The sequence below is a fragment of the Triturus cristatus genome, chromosome 4_2, assembly GCF_964204655.1.
Source record: "Triturus cristatus chromosome 4_2, aTriCri1.1, whole genome shotgun sequence".
Taxonomy (NCBI): domain Eukaryota; kingdom Metazoa; phylum Chordata; class Amphibia; order Caudata; family Salamandridae; genus Triturus; species Triturus cristatus.
In genome coordinates, this window is record NC_140586.1 from 687,949,024 (window position 1) to 687,975,368 (window position 26,345).

Sequence of the window (26,345 nt, forward strand, 5' to 3'; positions counted from 1 at the left end):
TGAACATCTATTCCTTAGGGGTTCATTCATGACGTTCCTCTGCCCGACATTGACGTCAGTACTGGCATTCCTAGACACCTTCAAGGTATAAATATACCAGCACTTGCCCTGGCAAATTGCGGTTCCCGGAGGATTCGATGCAACCCAGACTACACGGTTCGCCACGGCAAGTTCGGAAGGAGATCGAGTTCCAGCCGGATGCACTGACCTGACGCTGCCATCCTCCTCGCAGAGAATCCAGCTCCAGTGCTCTCTGACTTCCCTTGCGGGGGGGTTAGACTATCAAGTCCAGAAAAGAGATTCCAACCTCTCTCATTCTAAGTTATGGAGCTGACTAGAACTTAGAGAAACTTTTGGCAACTCTTCGCTAAACTAAAATATAGCAAGCTATATTTTAGAAATGGCACCTACTTTAAACATTGTACTGCACTTAGGTTAGGTACACTGTGGTAGAACAATTTAGAAACATCAGATGAGTATCACATTTTAGCTTATATTATTTATGTATGTATTTTGATTAATATTTGTCATAGCTACAAACCATGCTATTGCAGTATTATTTTATCTTACTGCTAACCTCGTACATATTGTACTTCGCAGTCTGTCTTATGATTGTAGCAATTCATATCTCTTGCATGAGAAATAAGACTGTTCAATAAACCCTTTTATTGAAAACGCCCATCTCTCTATTTCTGTGCAACTCTGTAGAAACGAAACGTGCACGATTGACTGAGTGAAACTGTTACCCATTGTTTCCACGATTCTGAGACTGTTCCGATTATAAAAGGAAACAAAGTTGTCATGTTCATGCGGTAGTCAGAGACTAATCCCTTCTTGTATATTCGAGAAGTTTCTAGTGACCTCCGAGTTAGCTGGCGCACACAAGTAATTAAGTTTAATATACTCGATAGAGACATACTGACCTTAGTCCTATGTCAAATCTATAGTGTATGTTATTCCAATGCGCAGAGCCTATCCGGGATATAGGAACTACACTACAACCTATGAAAGCACTATTGACAAAATTGTCCCCCTATTGGCGAGGAAACTTTATCTCCAACTCGGGTATCGTACTCTACCTATAAAATAATTTACGTGTAGATGGCAACAGGAAAAAGGCTCTTTTGATGACCTGTGTGTTGTCTGTGAAGGGTGTTCTGACTCGCTTATCCATGTTTTGTTATTTTGTCCCTTAATCTATACGTGCAAAATATATTGTTCTCTAATTTAAAAATCTAGGTTTTAGGGAGCATAAGGAAACATTTAGAATACTGCAGAGTGACACTAGCCAGATTGTAGTTACGTTTTTAAAGGCATTTTGGATTAAGTGAGCTAATCCCTTACAGTCTGCCACTGATCTATGAAATTAATTGTTTGATGTTGATGAAGTTATATGCTGGGATGTTTTATGCTGTAAATTTTATCCGTGGTTTTAGTCTCCTGCTATTTTAATACAATGGTTCTGACATGATTTTTGTGGTTCTTATATTGTGTTTTTAATAGCTAACTTTTATCTACTGATATTTATATGTGTATTTTTATGTTTGTGTATTGTGGTTGTCTTGATGGCTATACTTTTATGATCCATAGTGATCAAAATGAAGTACATGATGATTAAAAATGCCTACAGGTGTACCCAAAGAATTCCTTTATTTGTAGGGTACCTGGGGTATGAATAAAAAGTTATTTCAGGGACTGTATTGAATTTAGTTTGTTCAATTGAACTTAGTATGTCAACGTTTTGGCCTGCACTGAGAGCCCAACTGGGTCTGGAGCCTTCATCTGGGCTATCTAAAGTATACCTGCCTTGCTTGTCATGCATACCATGCACATACGTAAGGTCTAAGGCTCTCACCTGTTTGTCTTCTGTCCTTGGGGGATACGTAAGAGACAAAGTGTGTCGGTGAAGTAAAAATGGTTCAAAAAAGCACCAAATGTCATACTTTGGTATGATCTATTTTCCCAGTCTGAATTCCGTGCGGCCATGTTGCGATCCCTTTCTATATACTCATATCGGAAACAAAGCAATGCCACTCCCAATTCGGGAAAAACTCCCCAAGTTTAAAATTGTGCAAAATAATTACTAGGTGCTAAGTGACGGTGTTGTCCCATAATAGTAACTATGGCTTCTATTCCTAGCTCTATACATGGATGGTCAGGAAGGATTTAAACTATTTTACATTTAATAAAAATGCACTTTCGCATACGAAATATATGCTTAGATCAAGTTTTAGAATAGACTGATCATGCACACACTCTGCTTACCATTGTTCTGGTTCTCTCAAGAGTCATGCTTGTCTGGGGCGTGATGTCGTCCTATAGTCACACTTTTTTTTTTTTTTTTTTTATTCTTTTTTTATTGATTCACCAGAAAACAGTACAGGTCTTATTAATGTTCATACATATAACACCTGTTATTCCAATTTCTGAGTCAGTGTCCCTTGTAGGATATTCCATCAAAACAGTTATCATTATATATGTCCAGTACCATTTCTCTCTTTCAGAGCCACTTCAGCGGTTGGAGAGATACAAAGTTCACCCCAGTAAGTATTCAATTTCCCCCATTTTTTTATCCCACTTCTGGGGACATTCTCTGTTTTTGAACACTGCTTTCTCTGCCAGCATACATTTATCCATTTATTAAGTCTATAGTGTCAGTGTCGGCCCTTTCGCATTTACCCGGTGCTTGGCTCTGCATGGTTTGGCCGGTGTGTATCCGTGTGGCCATTGTTGCTCTGTTGCAGTGAGATCTGTGGCATCCCATATGTTGAGGTGTTAATTGGATAGCTTTGCCTATCACCTTATGTGGTTGTCGTGTAACTTTCCCCCAGAATGGGGCAATTCTTGGGCATTCCCACAATATATGGTAGAAAGTGGCCTCTTCCTCACAGCGCTGGAGACAAAGCGTGTCGTCCCTGCGTCCTATTCTATGTAGGACAAGCCCAGTTAGGTAGGTTCTATGAAGGATCTTGAGCTGAATAAGGTGGAAGTTCAATGGAATAGCCGTTTCACGTGGGGACATTGTTGCGGCCTGCCATTCTACGTCATCAAGAGGCCCCATATCGGCCTGCCACTTTTCTCGTAAATGTTGGAGTGGGTCGGGCATATTGTTGTTCAACTTCCTGTATAGTAGTGATATGACTTTTTTCCCCCAGGGGTTCCAATAGCACACTGTCTTCCAGAGGGGATGTCAAGGGTTACTCCCCTGACACAGGAAGTGCCACAGTTAGGGCATGACTGATTTGCAGGTAACAAAATACCTCCCTCTGGTCCAGCTCATATTCTATTTGGAGTTCAGAGAATTTTAGATTTTTTCCCCTTTTCCAGAGGTCTCCAATATTGGATATACCAATGATATCACACCGATCAAATCCCGGTTGAGTGCAGAGCCTCCGGAGTTTCTGGGTGAACCATAGAGGCGTGGCAAGAGTCAGTTTATTATGCTGGCCAAGTTTATTATTATCCAGAATCAACAAAGCCAGTGTACAATAATTCAAAACAAAGGGCACTCTAGTTAATGCAATACATTAATCACAAGAGCACAGAGCCACTGATTCCTTGTGAACCGTTATGTTCAGGGAAAGCAAGTTTGGCCACTATGGAACAATACCCAGTGGGTATAAAAAAGCCCTCACTCGCCAACCTGGTTGGTGACATGCTTCATCATTGGGCTTCCACTGGGACGACCGAATGTCATCCCAGTGTGCTGCGACGCCAGGTTACTGCGGAGCGGGGTTTGTTGTGTGGGGAAAGTGAATTTAAAATATCCAATCAAGTCAAAAAGAAACTTTAATAATTTTGCTTAATTGGAAAGGAGTAAAAAGGAGTGAGGGTCAAAAAAATAAAAGACCTGGTTCACTCCGTGGCGGTCAACAGGTTTCTGCCTCTAGGAGTGTTAATCGGGCATTCTTCAGGACCAGAGGGGGATGTGCGTAGCCCCGGTGGTGTGAACACACTAAGGTCCACCCTACCGTGGGCTGTTTGTGTGAAAATCAAAAAAACACTGAATAGTGTAAACTCCGCCAGATAAATTAATTAATTATGGGGAGAGGAACGAGTTTACTAGAGAGGCCAGTCCGTTAGAAGCCTCATGGATCCCGGGAGGGGGGTGGGAGCAAAATGGCACACCGCCCTTGCTGCTCTTCACCCGTGAAATGCCTACACAGCCTCTTGCTGCCGGGTCCGGATAGTTGCAAGTTTATTATTAGCCTGGCCCCTAGGTCAATAGGTAGGGATGTTGGGCCGAAGAATCGACCTTGCTTTGTTTGTGAATATAGAGCCCCGCTGGTAGTGATCTAGTTGATAAGCGGGTTTTGTCTGGGGATGGTATACCCAGTGGTTAATAACCACCAGTTGTAAAGGCGCACATCAGTGAGCGCAATTCCCCTGTCATACCAGCTTCTGCTCAGTTTATGCATGGCTATACATGTAGTTTTTCCGTCCCACAGCAATGTCCTGATTTCACTGTCTATATGTCGGAAGTAGGACTCTGGGATTTTAAATGGCCAATTCTGGAGGGCATATAAGAATCTGGGGAGAGCCAACATTTTTAAAAGGACCCAGCAGCGACAGAGGTTGTGTCCTCCAGTGTTTCACGTCTGTGCGCAACCTATTTAGTGGGGAGGCCAAAGATGACTGTCGTACAAGCGAGTGGGTTCTGGAGTTAGGGAGATGCCTAGGTATCGAAAACCTTCCTCCGCCTCCGTTACTTCACAGCCTTGCGGGAGTTTCCTGACCAGACCATGAAGTATAAAGATCACTGATTTGGACCAGTTAATGACGTATCCCAAAAATTTCAGAAATTTGTGATAATATTAAGAATTTTGTATATGGACCGTATGGGTGCTGCCAGATAGAGCAAGATATCATCAGCATAGAGAGATATCCTGTCTACCTGTCCCTCAGCCCATTTCAGTCCCCTAAGCAATCTGTCCCCTCTAATCCATGTCGCTAGAGCTCAAGCATATGTGAAAAAATCAATGGTGACAGGGGGCACCCCTATCTGGTGCCCCTTCCCAATTGGAAATATTTGTGAAGTGCGTTCATTTACTTTGACTTGGCCTCGTAGGTCTGTATAAGGCAGCCTAACGAATCTGATACATTTCGGGCCAAACCCTAGTTGCCGCAGCACCTCTAAGAGGTATGCCCACTCAATAGTATCAAATGCCATTTTGGCGTCTAAAAAAGTATTGCGGCGTCTTATGCGATCACATGTTTACGTCCCAGCACATTTTGCAGTTGGCGGATATTTAAGGCTGTATTGCGGCCAGACATGAAGCCAGACTGATCAGCGTGTACCAACGAAGCAATAATAGGGGCGAATCGGGAGGCTAGCAATTACGCCAGGATTTTGGCCTATACATTTATTCGTGAAATTGGTCGGTAGGACCTGCGGGAATCTGCGGGCCTTACTTGTTTGTATATGACTACAATTGAGCTCAGTCTTACATCTTCCGGTAGGGACCCCTTTTCCATGCTTTCGAAAGGGCACATCCCGAAATGCCACCAGCTTCATGAACTCGATGGGGACACCGTTGGTCCCCATTGCTTTCCCCGATTGTATGCAACTAATTGCTGAGCAGATTTAATATTCGGTAATGTCTCCCTCCAGCGCTTCTCTGTCGTTGGGGGACAGGGTGGGCAGTGGTATATCTGCCAGAAATTGGTGAGAATCCTCCACTGTAGTGGTCACTTGCGAGATATAGATTTGTTTAAAGTAATCGGCAAATGCCTCTGCAATCTCTTGCGAGTCTGTGAGACTATGGGTATCACTGATACGGATTTGAAGGACCCAGCGTTTGGCCTGTTCCCTTTTCTCAAGCCAGCAGTCTACACACCCTGTCCCAGAATTCATATATTTTTTGGTGGATGGCCATATGTTTATCCCTGGCCATGTCTTTAACCGAGGCCTTATATTCAAGTTGTTTAATATGTAACATTTGTTTGGTGGCTGCGTTTTGGGTCTGTGTATTCTCTGTTTCACTATTACGAAGCTCCGCCTCAAGCTGTTCTATTTTGTTCTCTTTGGTTCCTGATATGGCCTACCTTGAGCAACAGAGCCTGTCCTCTCACTACTGTCTTATAGGCCTCCCAGAGTACTTGCGCGGATTCTACTGAGCCCTCATTTTCTTTGAAAAAGTTGTCTGACTGTTGTATGAGATTTTCTTTCAAGTCTGGAACTTTAAGAAGCCAGGGATTCAATGTTATGTTTTTATGGCGATGTTCATTGAGAGTGAATACGGCCCAAACTGGAGAATGGTCTGAAATGCCTCACGGGAGATAACGCGGTTCCCTAAACTGGCCTATATCTGCAGAGTGGGTTAAGTGATAGTCAACGCCAGAGAGACCATTTGGGCATTTGAGAACAATGTGAAGCTCTGCGTGCGTGGATTATAGTGTCTCCAGATATCCACCAGGCCCATGACATTGACGAATTATGGTAAGGGTGAAGTGATCCTATCCTATTCGGTGTCGGGTGGGTAGGCGATCTCAAAATGACACTAAATGTCACGATGGATCACCCCCAAGGATAAGAGACCCAATTGGCAAATCAAGAACGATCTTCCCCAAGTCTGCTAGTACTGATCTCCCGAGTGAGGGTGGAGCATATACTGAGACTACACTTAATGGTTTCCCTTCCCAGCTGGCCTTCATAACTGCAAATTTCCCCTGGGGGTCAGCCCATGTTCGATGTACAGTTAGTGCCAAGCATTTACGAATTAGGATGCCCAAACCTCTAGAACCGGAAGTGAATCCCGCATGCACTGCCGGTCTATATCCCCATCTATTCAATGCTTTACAGTTATTACCCACAAAATGTGTCTCCTGCAGTAAGAATATATCTGGGGCTTGTCTATTAAGATATTGTAACACTATGCTTCTTTTCAGTTTCTCTCCACGGCCATTCACGTTTCATGTGAGGATTTTTAAAGATGGTACGATAAGATTTGGAGCCATAGTGTAGTCAGATGTGGTGTATGCATGTTATAAAATATGACCTAAATTGGCCTGATGCCACGTTGAACCATATTCACGATCTTCCTTAATGTTGATTGATGTGTGCCTGGCGTGACCCACGATAGGAATGCGTGTGTGTATTCTGAGTCCATACCTGTGCGTGATTCTAATTGATCCGGGGAGCACTGTAACATGACCTGTAACAAAAAAAACAACTCCCTCCTCACCCACAACTCACTCACCCACCCACCCTGTTTCCCTGCCAGTGGATTTCGAACTATCCACCTCCCCAACAAGGCAGAGTGCCTGTCTCACCCCTCCCAACAATGAATAGTGCCTGTGGAATAGCATCGCCCTCCCCCTGCCCAGCCCTCTTTGTTTATTTACTACTGTAATAATGGTTCTTATTAGACCGCAGCCCCTGATTCTGAGACTCGCACCTTGCACAGTTATATCTGTTGCTGCCCCTGTGCTATATTTGTGCGTTAAGATGCCCAGGAGTATATCATTTTTTGACCTTCCGTCATACGACCAACACTGCGGATGACAGAAGTGTTAACAATAAAACTCCAGCAATGCTCATACTGCATTCCGTGTCCCTCCTTACATTCCGTTATGAATAGCCCATGTGCTTGCTCTCAACGTCATCAAGGATAAAACATTACCTGCAATCCTATGTGTTGCTGCCTCTCAGACTGCTCTCAAGCTCTGGTATGAGCTTGGCGTCTGGTTCTTAAGGAATCAGTGCTGATCGTGGAGAGCCCTTCCAATGACGTGCTTGTTCAGCGTTGCCTTTGGGATGCTGGGAGTTGTGGTTTAGAATAGCTCCTAAGCATCTTGTTATAGTTAGGGGAGGGTGGGGGAATGGAGTTTGTTCTTGGTTTTTTCCTTCCCCTGTGCTCCACCCTGCCCTTTGGATGCTGGGAGTTCTAGTTTGATATAGCCCCTGAGCATCTTGTACTTAAGGGTGGATGGGGGGTGGGGGGGGAGGGAGGGGGGCAGTAGAATTATTCATGGTTTTCACTCCTTCGTTTCTGCTGTGGCTTGGTTTTCTTGAAAAGGATATCATCAAAGAATAATTTGTATTTCCTTCTTGATGGCCTCCATGTTTTTATAATATATGTATGTAGTGTCTGGCTCTGTATTTGTACATTTTTATGATCTTTTTCAAACAAAGATATTTGGTGGCTTTTCCTTTTGTCCATGTCATTTCATGTGTTCGGCAATACTAGGATGTTTGTCACAGTATTGAATCTCGGTACATGTTGTTTCTTTGTGTTGATTAATTTCTTATGGGTGATTTTCCGGTTGCAATGTAGTTATACCCCAAAATCCTGTATCCTATACAATATAGTTATATGGGTATTATTTATCCATGATAGTTGTGTCCATGGGATTTCTTCACTTAACCCCTGTGATGTGCTAGTTAGTCTGTAAATCCGTTTCGCACTAGGTGTTGTTCAGTTGCAGATGGAGGCAGTTTCTCTATAATGAACCAAATAAATTTGTTTTCTGAGTGGCCTGTGGTCAGGAAGTGACGCGTCAGTTTCATGACTGTCTTTTTGCACTGAAAGTTGCTTCTGTGTTCGTTGATGCATGTTCTGGCCTTTCTAGTCATCATGCCCACATATTTTAATCCACACTTGCACATTGATACATATACCACATTGGTACTATTGCAGTTTGTGTGTGTCTTGAGAACCCATGGGGTCTGTAAGCCTAGATCTATGTCTTCAGTTGCTTTGGTGAGAGGGCAGATGTTACATTGTCCACAGGGGTAGTGGCCAGTTACTTCAAGCAAGGTCCACACGGTATGGAGTGTGTGGCCAGCGATCTACTTTTGTTTGGGCCTTGTGTGGACCTGTTGGTCATTTAACGAACTTCCTCTCTTAAGGGCCAACATAGGTCTTTCAAAATCCATCGAAGCAGAGGTCAAGGTTTTCAAGTGACGTAAAATCCATTTTTTCATTGGATTGGAATAAGTTCCAAATGTGGTGACAGTCAGTCGTTGTCCGGTTCCTTGTACGTTTGTAGCAAGGAGTCCCTATGGTTGTTTGTTAGTTTTTTTGATTACTTGTCCTGTATATAGAGTTCTCTCTAGTTTTCTTGTCTTGCTATTATTTATAAAGACATTTACTACTGTCGCTACCGGAGGGAGTCCATCGCAGACAGTGAGAGAATGTACTTTGTCATGGAACTCTCCCCTAACAAAAGCTTCACTGGCATTCTCATCTATCGCCCCCCCCCCTGCAGCACTCAAACAGTTCCAGACAGCGTTACTTTCTGCTGTGGCCGAACTAACTATTTCACCCGCAAACTTCACATTATTGGGCGACCTTAATATACATTTTGATAACACACAGGATAGTGTCGCCACAGAGATGATGGCCAGTTTAGAGGCAGTTGAACTAGTGCAGCTTGTCCCCACCCCTACGCACATAAAAGGCCATTTATTAGATCCTGTTTTTAGCAATTGCCCACAGCTAACATGTGGCACTATTAGTCGTCTCCCATGGACTGACCACTTTTTGATCCCTCCCACTTGGACTTCGTACAAATGCGTATCACCCTCCCATGCTCCCCGCAGAATGAGGAATTGGTCCAAATTATGTCTGGATGACTGGACCAACCTTCTCATCAAAACCAGGCCTGTGCTTAACGGCAATCCCTCTAAAGGTAACAGTGAATACGACAATTGGATCATGAACTCACTAGATACCATATCACCGCCCTGCACCACTAACTCCAAAAGTCCTCAGAAAACAGCACCCTGGTATTCAGAAGAACTCTGAGACAAAAAGCGCATTTGTAAGAGGCTAGAAAGGAAGTGGCGTCTAAGTTACACTGCTACGGACAAAGCCACCTACAGGGAGGCTATTGGAGCCTACAAATCAGCATTAAAACTGACCCAATCTATTATAATAACAAAATAATGTCAGCCAAATGTAAATCTAAAGAAATCTTCCAAGTGGTAAAAAGTCGAACTACGCTCCCACCCCCACTAATTGCCAACTCCAATATATCCTCCCGATGTAACGATCTGGCTGATTTCTTTTTTCTTAAAGTAAATAAAATCTATACATCTTTCCCGGACATGGACTCTGATCTACTCCTCCAAGGACATGATCCAGTAGCTGAAATAGAGGAATTGCCTCATAAGACCTTAGCCCACTTCCCACAATTAGACTCAGTAACACTCGAGTCTTTGATGCACCAAATAAAATCTGGCTCTCCATGCGACCCTGCACCACCGAATATGCTGGCCTCGGTCAGCCAGGTAATCCTTCCCACATTACTGGATTTATTGAACACTTCAATAGTGACCAGCACAGTCCCATCAACCTGGAAACATGCCAGAGTTCGAGCACTCTTGAAGAAATCCAACCTCGATCCTGGCAACCTCAACAACTACCGCCCTATCTCACTGCTCCCTTGGGCAAGTAAAGTCCTCGAAAAACACATCAACACTTCTCTAACCAGGTTTTTCGAGAGTAATCATCTGCTGGACTCCACCCAGACGGGCTTTCGCCCTAAACACAGTATGGAGACAGCTTTGGTGGCAGTCACAGAGGAAGCAAGGCGGATCCTAGATCAGGGGGGATCAGTGGCAGTGATCCTCCTGGACCTGAGCGCCGCCTTTGATACGGTGAACCATAAAATCCTCCTTCGCCGCCTCCTGAGTCTAGGGATATCAGGAGAAGCACTAGCATGGCTTACCTCCTTTTTAAAAGATCGTACCTTCCGAGTCTTTGAAGGAGCTCTAGTCTCTTCAAGCAAGCCTCTGGATTGCGGGGTACCGCAGGGCTCTTCATTAAGCCCCACATTATTCAACGCATATATGAGACCACTGGCAGGGATTGTTCGCCCGCATGGAATTAAGATCGTCACTTATGCGGACGACACCCAACTAGTGGTCTCTCTTGCGCACAAGAATAGTCAGCAAGCACAGACCAGCTTGTTTTCCTGCCTGGAGCAGATAAAGAGTTGGATGACGAAGTCATGCTTAAAGCTCAATGGGGATAAAACCGAGCTCATGCTTCTCGGGCCATCGGCCCCCTCCACCTTAAAACTACTATGGCCCCCCAGCCTAGGTGCCCCTCCTATTCCCAGAGATAATATAAAAAGTCTCGGAATATGGCTAGATAAATCCCTAACATTTAATACACAAGTCACCAAACATGTTTTGGGCTCATCAGGATGATGACAAAAATCCTCCCACTTCTTCCTTTTGAGGCCAAACATGTAGTTATTCAGGGCTTGATTAAGTCCCGTATAGACTTCAGCAACGCTTTGTATCTAGGGGCTCCTGAATACTGCCTGAATAAACTACAGCGGATCCAAAACTGTGCAGCCCGCACACTTCTTGGAATTCCCCGCAGAACTCCGATAGGGCCGGGTCTAAAAACTCTGCACTGGCTCCCTGTCAGAGAAAGAATTAGGTTTAAGGCCATGTGCATTACTCACCAAGCTTTCTGGAAATCTGGACCTGTAATTAACCACTCACTGGTCACCTCTTACCATCCCAAGAAAGAGCTTCGCTCTTCTCAAGCCTCCCTAACCGTTGTCCCCAGATACGAAGATCTAGAGTAGGAGGTCGATCTTTTTCCTAGAATGCGTCCAAACTATGGAACTCTCTTCCTTTATATCTAAGGTCCAACTCAAATTTACAAACTTTCCGTAAACCGTTAAAAACCTTTCTTTTTAACTAATAACAACTCACTCCTCTGACCATCCTCAGCAGAAGGTTCATCCTATTCTTTAGCGCCTGGACGCCTCAGGGCAGCTGCTCGCGCTTTATAAATCTTTCATTTCATTTCAGTAGAGCTGCATGGCCGTCCTAGGTAGACCTTTCTGTACAGTTTCTTCAGAGCCTGAGAAACTGGCCAATCCGCAAATGATTTCTTAGGGCCTATAGGTGGAAGCTGTCATACCTGAGCAGATTGGTGGCATCTACCAGTTTGTAGAAAATCTCAGTTTTAAGGTCATTATGTTCTGACTGGATCCTCAGGTCTAGGAAAGTGATTGATTCTGCACTGGTGGTCATAGTGAATCTCAGGAACGTATCTCTTGAGTTCAGCCATCTCACAAAGTTTCGAGGTTCCATCTCTTCCCCGCCCAAGATGACTAGAACATCGTTGATTTATCTTTTCCATAGTTTGATGATATTGATGAATGGGTTTATGCTATATATGTTGTTCTGTTCAAAATCATGGACGTACAGACGGGGGAGAATGTACTGCCCATCGATGATCCGTGTGTCTGTAGGTAGAAGCCCTCTTCAAACTGGAAGTGGTATCTCGTTAGCTCCATATGCACGCAGTCCAGGACAAAGCTCCTTAATGTTATTGAGTTCCATTCTGTTTCTCCATGTAGGGCCACTACTACCTGAAGTGAGACCTCTTGTGGTATGCTCATGCATAGGGCATCCACGTCTAAAGTTGCACATAAGTCTGTGTCTGGCAGCTTCATCATGAACTACGTGTAATCACCTCTCAAATATCTCCCTGTATGCAACATTGAGGTGGATCTGGGGTGGTGAAAATATCAGCTTTTTAAATTTAGATTGAGCCAAGAGTTGGTATGATGCAACTACTCTGTACCCCAGATGTACATGCCCCATGTCTTTATTTTTGTAATAGAAATGTCATCAGTATTGAATTTAGATCACCTGAGTTCCTTTTATCAACACTCACTTAATGCTGTTTCATTTTTTCAACTAATTAACCTGCAGTGTAAAAATCTAGGTGTAGACCTTTAGCTGCCCAAGCTATTGAAAGAGTACTTTATGGTTATTCTGTGTTTCATGGAGGGGTACACTATTTATTGACAATAACAGATCTGTGTGCCGCTTGATTGCTGTTGTCTTGAACCTAAATGACAGAATGTGGGCCATTTTAGTGGATGCAGAAAAGATACTTAAGTATGCAGGTTTTAACTATCGTACATCTACTTCCTTACTCAGTTATATATGAAACTTTGGACAGAAGAGTGTTTTCCATGTATGAAGTCTCTGTCAGAAACACACTTTGGAATTAAATACATTGCTGTTTATCACAGCAAATGCTACACTTGGGGCTTGTGCCTTCAACCTCCTAAATCTCCTTTAGGACTAGTGATCCACGTATTTGTATATATTGACCAATCATAAATCACTTTATATACTCTGTATACGATGAGTCTTTGATCGCTGCATAGATCAGAAGTTCTTAATTTTCTCCTTCCCACACCAAGTTTTAAGAGGGTTTTGTGACTTTCAGTTTGCGATTTTTCGTGACTTTTAAATGACTATTCGCAAAAAGAAATGTACTATTGTGTCTCAGACACATTTAGCGATTTCCAATTGGGTCGCAAATGACCTGCCTCATCAATATTAATGAGGCAGGTTTCAATTTGCGACCCATTGGGAATGGGTAATAACACTGGGATGGTGGGCTGCTGGGGACAGCAGATACCCATGTCTTTGTTTGCTTTTTCAATAAAGCAACTTTTTTGTTTTGAAATGCAGCCCATTTTCCTTAAATGAATATGGGATACATTGAAAAAATAAAAATGAAACATTTCAGTTACATTTTTTGAGAGCAGGCAGTGGTCCATGGGACCACTGCCTGCTCTTAAATATGTTTGCTGCCAATCACAAACGGTACTGCCACTGCCTTATCAGTTTGAAATTGGTGGTAACTGGAATTGTGTTGCAACTGCGGTCACAAAACAATCTTACATCCCCCTGTGACTCGCTATTAGGAAGGGATGTCCTTGGCATGCCCCTTCCTAATACCGACTCGCAAAACCTATTTTGCGAATCTGTAACAAATTACCGACTCGCAAAATCAGTTTGATACATGTTGCAAACCTTTTTAGCATCACAAATGGCCTGATTTCCCATTTAGGGACACGAAAAATGGTCATACATGTGGCCCGGAATGTTTCTCCGCTTATTTTGACTTCCCTTCAGGTGAAAGTCAGACAGAATAGGTTTATGTAGATGAACTGTCAGATTTTTTTTTTACAAATTCTCCTACTGGAATTTGAGTTTTGTACATGGTTTTTCTCTGGAAAACCCTTTTGTGGTTCATAGTTTCTGCTGTGTTCCTAAAAACTTTGCAAACTTTGTGAAGTAAAAAGAACTAATTAATGGAAAGCTGGAGGCTAGGTAGAAGAAAAACTGTTTCCATCATCACTGTTCTCATTAGGGGGACACAAACCACAGTTTAGCACCTAAAAACCTAAGTTTTTCTCTAAATTGAAATCCCTGTTCATGTTTGGTTGGTGCTTTGCGGTGTTCAAACTGTTTGTGTTTAGGATATATTTTTACAGATTCAGATGCTTTGGTTCAAACCATCTTAATTGTTTCCCTTGGCTCCCAGGGTTGCTGAAAAATAAAGGAGATGCAAATGTCAACTATTTGAAAGATTTAAAATATTCTGTTTAGCAACTTAGTTCTAATGATTAGCTTTTTCAACAAAGCCAAAGTTGCAGGGCTGATACCCGGAGGCTGCTTGTGACCTTTACCATTTAGGAGTCTGATTCAAAAGTATCTTGAGGTAACTGATGAAAAGGCCCGAAATGCAATAATCAATGCTTTAACAATGTTTTTCGATGGGGAGCCAGTGAAGTCCTGTCAGACATAGTTGGACCAAATGAGATTTGGGCAACCGCCCCCCCACCCCCCAAATCAGCCTAGCTGCTGCACCTGTACACTGATTAAGATGTAAATGTGTAAATGTAAATGTAGTGCATTTATATAGTGCTCCGCACACCCCCGAAAGGGTCTCTCAGGCGCTGTGCACATACCGCTGTGGAACCCTTCCTGGCATTTCCCTGTGAAGTGCCCACTCCTGGGCACCCCCAAGGTGAAACCAGGCATCCTAGAGCTGTTGTGGCTGTTGTGGAGATTAAGCAAGCTGTTGCCCAGAGTTGCAGAGTGGGACCCATGATTAGAATAGGCACCGAGGCGAGAATTATCGGGTCCGGGGAAATTGAGGCCAAGACCCGCCGAGTCGGGAATTGAACCCTGGTCCGAGCCAGACCTCTGCCGCTCTAACCATTGAGCCACACTTCTCCAAGATGATACGCAAAGAGGCACAGATATAGAACATTCAAGTAGTCTAGTCTTGCAGTTATGGCAGCATATGCTATGGATTTCTGAGCATCTAAGGGGAAGATTCCAGTGTCTTTTTTTTAATGCTCGCAATGTGGAATAACCGAACCCTGCAACAGTAGAGATCTGGTGGCTGAAGGAAAGAGTGTTATCAAATGTAACTCCTACATTTCTTGCCACCGACTTGGGAGGTGGAGGGATCCTAGTTTCCAGAGCCACCAGTCATTGGGCCAAGTAGAAACTGAGCCACCGGGTACTAAGATCTCCGTTTTGGCGGTGCTTCACTTTATTCAATTCCTGTTCATCCAGATGAAAACATCTAACAAGGATTGTTTGAAATGAACTAGCTCGGCTAGAGCTTATTTCCCAAAAGAGGAGACGGGTTCGGTATAATCGGCATAAAAATTACTTTGATCCAATATTTTTCCATGATATACACTAGAGGTGTCATGTACACATTAAATAATGTAGGGCTCAATGAAGAACCATGAGGGACACTGCATGTTCTCTGTTGGTTAAGAGCAATTGAATCCAATTCAGGGCTGCCCCACCTAGCTCCAGCTCTGCTAATCTAGATAATAGAGGCTGATGGGAGGTGGTATCAAAAGCTCCTGACAAATCCAGCAGGATTGGGGGGGGGGGGGGGGTGTTGACCTTCACCAAGACAGAATTAATTTCCTCAGCTACCTCCAAAAGAGCTGTTTCTGTGCTATGATTAGAACAGAAACCAGATTGTGAGGGATGGAGTAAATGGTTTCTTTCCAAATAAGCACTTAGTTGGCAATTAACCACATTTTCAAGGACCTTTGCTGCTGCCGGAAGTAACAAAAGAGTGAATGTTTCCAATATAGTTGGATCAGCAGCAGGTTTTAATTTCAATAGAATGATAACCACTTCCTGTTTCCAATAACTAGTAACCAATCCATGAGTAAGAGTAAAGTTAAAAACATGCTTGAGTGCAGGATTAATTTGATCGATAGTATGAGCTAGGAGACCTGAAGGGCAGGTGGCTAATTGAGAGCCAGCTATGCACCGAAGGATCGCCATCCAAGACTCATCTAATGAGATTGCATCAAAACTGGAAAGAGTGCATTTTATATTAGGTTTATAAACATCCTGACAGAATGTGGCCAAATGGGTAGGGCGGTGGACCTCGGACCTGGGGAACCAGGTTAGAGTCTTGGCTGGGACGCTGAACATCCTGTGATTCTGGGTAAATCACTTATTTTCCCTGTGCCTAACAAAAATGAATGTGTGTCCGTATGTAACGTAACTGGTGCTCATGTAAAGCGCTCCGATATCTCTGGGTCTAGTTAGCGCTATATAAAACAAAACAAAAAAAGTGAGAACTGAGCCCTGAATGTTTTCAGGATTCTCTACAAAAAAACAGGCAATTTATCACAGAGTTCCTTGGAGTCGGGAATCCTAGCATGACAGGCATTGGGATGAATAAGCTGTTTTACAATTTTAAACATTCCATGGGAAGAGTTCTCTGCTTTCCTAATAGTCTCAGCGAAGAATTCAGCTTGTGCTAGCTTAGTTTTTATGTCATAGTGAATCTTATTTCCAATCCCCCATTATTCCCCAGATTAATCCTTGACTCATAAATCACACCATGCTTTGTAAAGTCAAGACCTACATTGGAATACAAGGCTCCTATCAACAGTGCAACTGTACCCAAAACCCTTAGGCACCAAATAAACACCCATAAAGCACTTTTTGCAGTTGAATGTATCTGGTAGGTTCCGATTTGGCCAGAATGGGGAATGCACTGTGCCCTTTGGTTGCCACAGAGGGGTCCGACAAGAATGTATGCAAGTGCCTATCCATTTCCTGAACCGCCATTTGTTGGAAAGGGTGCAGAAGGTAGGGCAGGTTGGTAAACTGGAGATTGCAGCATTTCTCCATGCTTCTGACTGTCTTTTTAGCTCGCACACCTAGGAATCTATTGAGTCTAATAACCTCCTTTTCTTCTTTTATGATGCCTTTGGACATGAGCATTAACTATTCCCATGTTGTGGTGTGCGACACAAAGAGTAAGGCAATCTGAGACCTATTTATGTTAATGCTAATATGTTGTCCACAGTATCCAGTTTCCAGTATGGGGGTTTGCTTTGATGGTATGAGCTCTTCGCCTACCAGTATTGCCACAAGGCATTTTAATCTCATACAGTCGGTGGGTGCTCTTTTTAATTTGGTTTCCGTGATGGAAGGCAAACCTAAAGCGGTGTTTCTTGAAATTTATAATACACATTGAGTTCCCGCTGCAATTTACGGTGCCGGTGTTTAGGGTTATGCATCCGCGTCTGGCCTGCAAATCAAAGAAAACCATTTTTTGTCACAGACTATTTTTCTCAGCCCCCGGTTGTCCACTTTTTGCGTGCCGCAATGTACTGGTCCTCACATATATCAAGAACTATATAAAACTTGCCCTCAAGTGACCATGGCTGTCGATATGGTATAACCCCAATGCAATGTTTAATCAGCAGGTAATTATGGGTGGTCTCAAATGTGATCAGGGTATGAGCATACTATTGTTGTCGTATGCCAAGGCTTGCTTCACAACCCTGGACAGGCCTACCCGCTTGACCCCTCCTACAAGGGCGACCAAGTCTGATAGGATATAGTTGAAGATGTTTTTCTTGATAAGATCTGGCTGAAGGTGCTTTTCTTGAGGATCAGAGGCTGAAGAGTGACGTGGCCGAACTCTGGAAACCACCATCAGACTGTTTATCCTACTGCAAACTAGCTCTGGTGATGTGCCCTATTTGCTGCATATAGACCATCAATGGCAAAGGTCATTATTGCGAAGGTTCAGAATAGACACAGTTTGCAGCTTGCTTTCCTGGGACAGCTCGGGACTGGGGGGGGGGGGAGGGGAGGTTCTTGTCTCACTGTGTGTCCTTGCGATGACGCCTCCCCCCTCCCAAACATTATTACATTTTATTTGATTCTGAGCCTACAATATCGGATTATGTGGACCGGCCCTTATTTTTCCTCGGGCACTCCGAGAACCAACTATGTGTGTTGCACCAGTATCTTCCTTAAAATGTATTGTTCACTGTTAAAATAGTATGCTTTTTTAACTTTGTTATTGTAACCTGTATCACTGATACCTTGAACTTTTCTTGTCTTGATGTACACTTAATGGTTAAGTACAATTTAAATTTGATGTGGACACAAACCCCTGTTTGGCATCTAAAAAGCCTCAGTTTTTCTTAATAGAAATCCAGTGTGGATGGTACTTGGGGGTGTTCCAAATGAGTGTATTCGATATTATTCACAGATTCTACACTGCTTGGACTCAAACCAGCTCAGTTGTTTCCCCTGGTGCCCAGGTTTGCTGAAGAAGGCGGGTGAAGGGCAGGCATACGTAGCATATTTGAAACATTTAAAGTATTCTGCTTGGCAACTTAGTTTTATTGATTGGATTTGTCAACAAAGCCAGAGTTACAGGGCTGATACCCAGAAGCTACAGTTGTGGCTGCTCCCGCAAATTGGTAGTGGGATGGGGAACAAAGAAAAACACACTTACTTGCCGTTCGTCTGGCTGGGTGGCCTGCCAGAGCCTCTCTTCCTTCCTCTTCCTGGCTTCTGTTGGAGAAGGAAGTGGTATAGGCTCCCCCAAACTAATCACAATGCTACAATGCATCGTTGTAATCAAGCACCCAGGCTCCCCTGAGCCAATCACAGTGATGCAATGCAGCCTTGTGATTGGACTGCGCGCTGTGGTTTGGCGCTCAGGTGGGTAATGGAAGCCTTGGCATGTTCTACACCCAGGCTGTATTGCTTTGTTCATACCTTTTTAGTCCTCCATGACTGTACATACTTCCAGAATTATAATTACAATTTTTATTTTTTCCAGGAAGAAGTGCTAGACTTCAGAGCGCGCCGAGCAATGTTTCAACAGATGTCCAAGGCTGCCAACACCACACAACCTGCACCGAATCATCAGATGGCCAGCACAAAAGGACAGAGGTATCTTCCAGCGGGAGCACTTAACCAAAAAAACCTTGGAAATGGAAAGATAAATGCTAATGAACAGAACTATTTAGCAAAACCAGCATTGCTTCCAAAATCTTTTGCATTGCCCCGTGTGAAATTAGGTGAAGCAGACACGGAGAACAAAATAGATGAACCAAGAGTCAACAAACTACTGTTATTGAAGGATGAAAGTGCTTCTCCTGTGGTTGAGCCACAGACTTGTCACCGAATTGACACAACTGTGGAGCATCAAGTAAAAGACAATATCAAGCCAGAAACTACGATTGATCAACAATTTAGACATACCTTGCTAATTTGGGAGAACTCGTCATCGCACACAATAGAAAGGAAAAAGGACTCACACCCTGAATGGGTTAATCAATCCTCTAGATCAGCAGAAGTTGATCAGGAAAAGGTGCCCTTGCAATATCATGAAGGTAAGTAAGGCTTGCCATCTGAACACTTTGATATTACAATATTTTATTTATTTCTATGACTGTGAGTTTGTAAAAGTGGAATATGTTGCTAAAAATATCAGTTCAAATCTCAGTTTTGGCCACAGTAAAAGCTATGCAGTGAACTTGTATTATATGGCTCACATAGAGAGCCTCTATTGTTTATTTCAATTTCTAAAAGTTATAACTCCTTGCTATGACATCACAGCAGTGGATAGCAAAACTGGTTATTAACTGTTGTGAGGTCATAAAGGTCTTCTAAACCAGGTGACGGGGCTCTCTGACAGCCTGTCAGCACAGCTCTGCTTGTCTGCTTTGACTGAAAGCAGAAAACACAGCTGCAGGAGGGGGAAGGAAGACCGGAAGGTGGTGGGTTTTGGTTAAGGATAGCAGGTAAGATATTTATCACATTTGCATCAGGGAGGAGAGGGCATGTTATGCAAAGAGCTCCTGTTATCCTCTGCCCCTGCACTGTACCTAAAGGCAGGGGCAGATGTTTTGGGGGGCTATACATAACAGAAAATTATAGATGTGTAAAAAGTGAATTACGGTGAGGTTTTTCATCTCTGGGTTCTGAGTGACATCATAGACCGCTCCAGCTTCAGTCTCGTTTTCTATTTTGCATCATTCAGATCTCCTCGGTGAAAAACATCTCCGTAATTCACTGGTACCTATGTATATTTTTTATGTATTATGTATAGGATTCTGTAATGACTGTATAAATACCAGAGTTTAATTTCTATATACTTAGCGACTTGTGACGCACCCAGTTGCCGATTTACAAGGAAAAGACACCAGGACTCATTTATTATAATATATTACAGACAAGTTCTGACAACACAATACTTGCTGGCAGAACTAGGAGCCAAGGTCAAAGGCTGGTCGGAGCATACACGAGGCAGCTGTTTAAAGCAACGAAAACTAGCATTGCTTTTCTTACCGCTGCGTTATTTATTAGCTGACAATGACCAGCCGAGAGAGCATGTTTGTTTTGCACTGCTTAGATAGAGAAAAGCTCCAATCTTTCTGCATGTTTCAACACACAGTGCAACTTTTTAATGAGTTGTTTTGAAATGTGTCTAAAATCTGTTTCCAACAAATAACTAGCAGGTTCTTTGTATTTAATTTTGCCCTAGAGGTTTTATTTATATTCTGTAATGTGAAAGAGCTATGCACCAACTTCTTAAGTGGTTTGTGGTAAAGGTTATGGTGACCATGTATTATGTGGGACAAAGTACACCCTGGCGTACATATTAAGGATATTGCAAGTCACCTTAAAGTTCCATAACTTGATGAGGAATTTGGACTTCGGCCTCCTTCTCTCTATAGTTATGGAACTCCTCAGTGACTTTCAATATCCTTATAATATACAGCAGGGGTACTTTATCCTCAATAGAATCCTGTGCCTAAAAGTCCCTGGAATGGGGTGTGATAGATGTTGCATACCTGGACCCGAGAATGGAAGGATGCTTGATGCCAACATGACGATGATTACTGTTAGCTAAGTGCAATGCTTTGCGATCAATCCTGAGGGCTCACCTGCAGCTTTTTCAAATGGAGCTGTCGATTATACAAAAAGTAGTTGCTTACTTTGTATGCATGTAGAGGAGTACTTTAGAGGATGTAGTTTGTTTTCTGGGTCTAGGCAGCCATTTGTCTGAAAACATACAACTGTGGTGGGCAAACTGGAGAAAAATATGTCTAATAGTTGTCATAATTTTGTTTACACGCGTACTTAAAATGCAAAGAATAATACAAAAGAAATTCTGAAAAACCATATATTTCAGATCTGCTCTTGGAATTCTGTGGAAAGTAGGGAGAATGCAATATTTACTATCAATCTGAAAATGCCACTATATTTCTTGTAAACAGAAAATCAGATCTGCGAGCAGCTCCCTACTACCACCAACAGAAACCCCGGAAACCAATCCAAATGGCAAAACATACCTACAAAGGTGGTGCATGATATGTTTTGTTCTTTTGCCCTTTTCCATTGAATTTAAAGAACAGACTCACTAAATCTGCAGTGACACACACACAGTGAGCAGTGTGTTTATGGCGGGTTTGGAGGTTATCGTTTCCCGACCAGTAGTGTGGCAAGAGGATGATGGTGCAAGCAAAGCCCTTTGACTTCTGTTGGGGAAGTAAAGGTCAGCAATTGTCGGGGTTCATTGGGCACTTCTGGGCTCCTGACCTGGTGCAGCAATGATAGCTGCGACCCTGTTCCCAGACTGCAGATGCTGATTCACAGAGTTTAACTGCAGCACAGTTCTCCATTCTCACTGTTAATTAATATGCATTTCCTCCCATGAGCCTTTTGAATGAAGGGGCGGGCCTGGGACTTCAGTTCCCCAGATTGTTCTTCACGTGGGTTGGGGCGGGAGCGTTTTTCAGCCCATAGTTAACGAGCAGAAATAAACAAAGTACAGTACTGCTCATGCTCTACGTGAACGGTGGTGTGTGGCATGTTCAATGCCCACCAAGGAAGTGATGGGCATGTTGTACTTTGCCCCTTTGCCAGTCAGCTGTCTAGTGCTACCAGGCTCGGGAGATTTTAAAGCCTGTGTTTGGAGAAATAGGTGCACTCCTTAGAATGTCTCCAAGTCTGCCACAACTCATGAGGTTGCCCCACACTGCACGCCTTACACATTTCTTAACTGCTTATGGGCAAAATGTTTAATGTGCTTCCTGAATACAGCCACGTGTAAACTGTATTTTCTTTGCCATTTGAGCATGTGCAATATTAATTTTGTGATCTTTGACACTAGCTGAGAGTTAGCCTTTAGGAAGCATATATTTTTTTAAAGGTGATTTATATAGCGCAAACTAAGACCCGAAGATATTAGGTCTCAGAGCGCTTTACATAACGACACATTATTTTTTGTTAGGCATGGGGAGATTAAGTGATTTGCCCAGAATCACAGGATGTTGAGCGTTGTTGGCGAGACTCGAACCCGGTTCCCCCTCTTCGAGGTCGGCTGCTCTAGTGGTAAGGCTACATCCTCTCCCCATTGCATTTTGAGCACTAAAACCCATTAGGCCTCAAGGTGTCAGTATAATTATTATTTTAATATATGTAGAACTATACTAGGTGCAACTTCTTTTTTCCAGAGTGCAAAAGATAAATGTGAATACATTCAAAAGATATGTACATACAATTAAAGTGGTCCCATGCCGAAGGCTGTGCATAGCATGGGACCAGGCCCTGCATACTACCCCCCCCTTGCAGGCAAATAGATAAGGGTGTCATAATATAATAATAATAATCCTGTATTTGTAAAGCGCACAGCTACCCGCAGGTTTCCCGGCGCTGGGGGCCGTTGGGAAGATTAAGCAAGCTATTGCCCAAAGTCACATGGTGCTGAGCAAACCCCTGCCGCCGGTGCCGGGGATCGAACCGTGATCCCCAGCGTCTGGCGTCAGTCGCCCTGGCCACTGCGCCACACCTCTTACCCTTTCCCCAGCTTTTGGCCCAGGGTACCTCATCACCTGGGGCAAAAAATGCATTGGGGAAGGGGGGTGCTCGACTCACTGCTTCAAACCGCAAGAGGCTCTGGGACCAAACATATTAGAGGAAGGGGATGGCGTGTGGTCTACCTCCCCAAGCCCAAATGGGCCCTGAGGACCCCTCCCCCCTGGAGCCTTTTCCAATCTAAGTGGTTTCCCCGTTTTCCACCCCAGGCTCCCACAAAACATATTGTTTGGGCTGTGGGGGCAGTCCCAGGGCCCCTGGGGCCCCAGATGGCTCTCTGCATGCTGGAGGAGCCGGCATTGGCCCACCCGGAGGTAGCAGCTCTTTTCGTATGCTTCCTCCAGGAGGTAGCAATATGTTTCCCTGTCTGCACCCGGCAGGAACATTTACACAGCTTCCACTGGGTGAGAGCAGATATGACTTGCCTTCCCTGCCTCCATAACACGTGCAGGGAAGGCATGCATGCTCCCACCTGGTGTGAGATTTAAAAATGCTCCCAGGTGGGAGTAAACACATTTCCCTGCCCACACTGATGCGGGCAAGGAAACTACTGTATCCCAGGTCTGGCTCCTTGGAACACAGTCTGTCAACTGGCCATGGATGGGGTTCCCAGGACCTTATAAGGGTCTGTAATGGCGAGCCTTGTGCCCTCTTCCCTCTACTTATTCTATGGTCTCAGGAGATGATGCCCCCGGGGCCCATTTGGGCTTGGCGACTCCCCTAAAATAGTGTGTGACCCTGGGCGATGGAGCCCATTTGGGCTCGGGAGGGTAACCACCCCCAATCAAGATGCCCTACTTAAATATTATTTAAACAAAATGGCGGGCTGCAATTTTCTTTTCTTTTTGCCCAAATTCTGTTCTTCCTTCTTTTCCTCCCTTTTTCCTCTTTCTATGTTTACCTACCCTTTCTTTAGTTTGCTCATCAGTTAGTGCTTTTTTACTTTTTCTATCTTACTTCCATAGCTCAACCTCTCCATGCATGCTCCCTTTTCTCTCTACACTCAAATCCCTCCCTCTCCTTTGCTTTCCCAAAGCTTTACTCTCATCTATAATTCCTGTCCTTACTACTTTTCTCCATTCTCTTCTCGTATATTTTCTTTCTTTCCAAATATTTTTGTTTTCTCCTTTTCTCTACTCTACCATCTTTGTTTCCTTTCTGTTTCTCTTATTTCATTTGTCCATTTTCCAATGTGGTCTCCCCTCTTCCTTTATTCGGTCTACTTCATGTCCCATTCTTGCCCCTCCTTTCTTTCCCTCCTTAATATCTCACCTCCATAGCTGCCCTTCTTCTCCTAACCTTCTTTCTATCCAACTGTATTTTCATTCCATCCTTCCATACAACCACCCTTGGGGTTGTAGCCAATTCCCTAACTAATAACATTTATAGGCAGGGATTTGAGTCAAAATATTATGTAGCCTCAAGGCAGGTGCGACAGTGAAGCAACTTTTAAAAGTCTCCATATTTTTTAAACTTTATATGTGTGTTGCACTGTACAGCAAACATACAATGGGAAATGTCTTAAAGGATAGTTTTTTTACTGGAAACGTCATCTTTCAGTACAAAAACCTTTGCTTGAAAGAATACTCACACCTTTGTACTATAGTCAAGGCCACTTGAATTCTGTGATTTTCAGGCTATGGCATTTTCCACATACCCACGAATTTTTGCTTGTTCCACATACTCCATTATCTGATATATATCTACAGATTATATCCCAAAAAACATAGTTTCTACCTTGAATGGATCAAAGGTTACTAAAACCGCAACAACGTGTATTGCTGCGAAGTGGAAGTCCCTACAGAAAGGTTGACTGTACACCTTTCTGTTGCAGTATTTGGTGTTGAATTGGTACTAATGAAGTGAGACATTTGTCCAGACTGTGCTAGCTTGTGTGAAAATGAACAAAATTTCAAGTAATAATACCATAAAATATGCACATTACGCTGCATAATTTGTTGTTTCTTGCTGCTTAAGTCAACTCTGACACATGATCAGGTACTCTCCTGCTGTATCATTCCAATGGCCCTGACTATGGCACAAGGTAGAGGTGGGTGAGCAAGCAAATTAATGGGAACAACTGAGCCAAGGGTTGACTCTATCTCTTAAGAGCCCATGCACAAGCTGAGCCCTAAAAATATGTGGAATGTCAATCATGTGGCACAGTTCATGTGAAAATATAGTAAGGAGTCTTCAAATTAAAAACAATTAACACTCGCAAGTATTTAATAAGTCATAGTTTTTAAACATGAGCTGAGAAATGTTCCTGCCCCAGCTCTGATGACAATGCTATTTGTGAATTGAAAGGCAAGTCATGGGTCTTGTGCACCCTATATGGGACCTAGGTTATAATTATAGATGGAACAACTTTATATACTATCAAATCAAACAAGAGATGTTTTGTACAATGCACAACCTTAACTTATGTATTTGAAGGTACCCTCATTTGTAATAATGAAGAAAAAGGAGGATCAATTAAAAGATTTCGTTAAGTCCATAAGCAGTACAATCCAGCTGATCGTTTAATTTCTTTTTTGTAGTTTTATGTGGCACAAATTCAACCGAAAAGTATTGGAGCTCCGAGCCTGGAACCTGTTTTCCCAGCTCCAGTCACAGCCTTGGCTTAATGCCACACCCTCACCCTCTCATTGCACTGTGAAATGCAATCACTCTTATGTGTTTATTTCACACTACCTGGGCTTTGCCTCTTGAAACACTCAAAATAAAAGTAAGAGCCCTTTTATTTTTGGATGTCCTGGTCTCTTGGAGCTCCACCTGCCACACACAGAGAAAGTGGAGTTTTCATGCCACCTTTTTAGGTCTCGCCTGGCGAACGCAGCGCGAAACCGCTGTCGCCAGCGAGATCTATTGTTACTGAATTGCCTCGGAAGTGGGACAGGAGATGGGCACGCGCAGGGCGATTGGCAGATTGGAGCCTGTGTACGCGCACGTGAACACGCATGATGTGCACATCTCCTGTCCCCCTTCCATCCTCACCAGCCTCATGTCTCTAAACGCGCGCATGGCGCGCTTTCGCTTTCCCTCCCTCCGGCGTTTCAGCTCATGCTCAGCCTTCTCTGTGTGAACTCTTCGACCGGCCCTGCAGCGCTGGTCCTGGTAGAATGATGGCCAGGATGCGCGTTCTGTGGCTCCTGTGGGCCCCCGGCTGGGCCGGCATGTACTCCCGGGAAGTCTTGCTGGTCATCTTGAACTCCGACTCGGCCCGCTCTCAATTGCTGAACTATGGCTATGGCGCAGCGGCAAAAATACGAGAACCAAACCAGAGAGGTACGATGGACCCGTACCTTGGTACCAACATGCTGCGGTAATTACCTAGTACTCGAACTGCAGCGCTTGCGCCCCTCGCGCCATTTCAATG

The 26,345-nt window shown here is 43.7% G+C and overlaps 1 protein-coding gene across 6 annotated transcripts in view; it reads left to right on the forward strand.

Annotated features, from left to right (window-relative positions):
* The window catches only part of FYB2 (FYN binding protein 2), a 438,738-nt gene that overhangs the window by 114,330 nt on the left and 298,063 nt on the right, over positions 1-26,345 (forward strand). For all 6 annotated transcript variants that reach the window (XM_085602511.1, XM_085602512.1, XM_085602507.1 and 3 more), the window contains exon 2: positions 18,921-19,476. In XM_085602511.1, the coding sequence (XP_085458637.1) occupies positions 18,921-19,476 (556 nt within the window). The remainder of the gene's footprint in view (positions 1-18,920; positions 19,477-26,345) is intronic.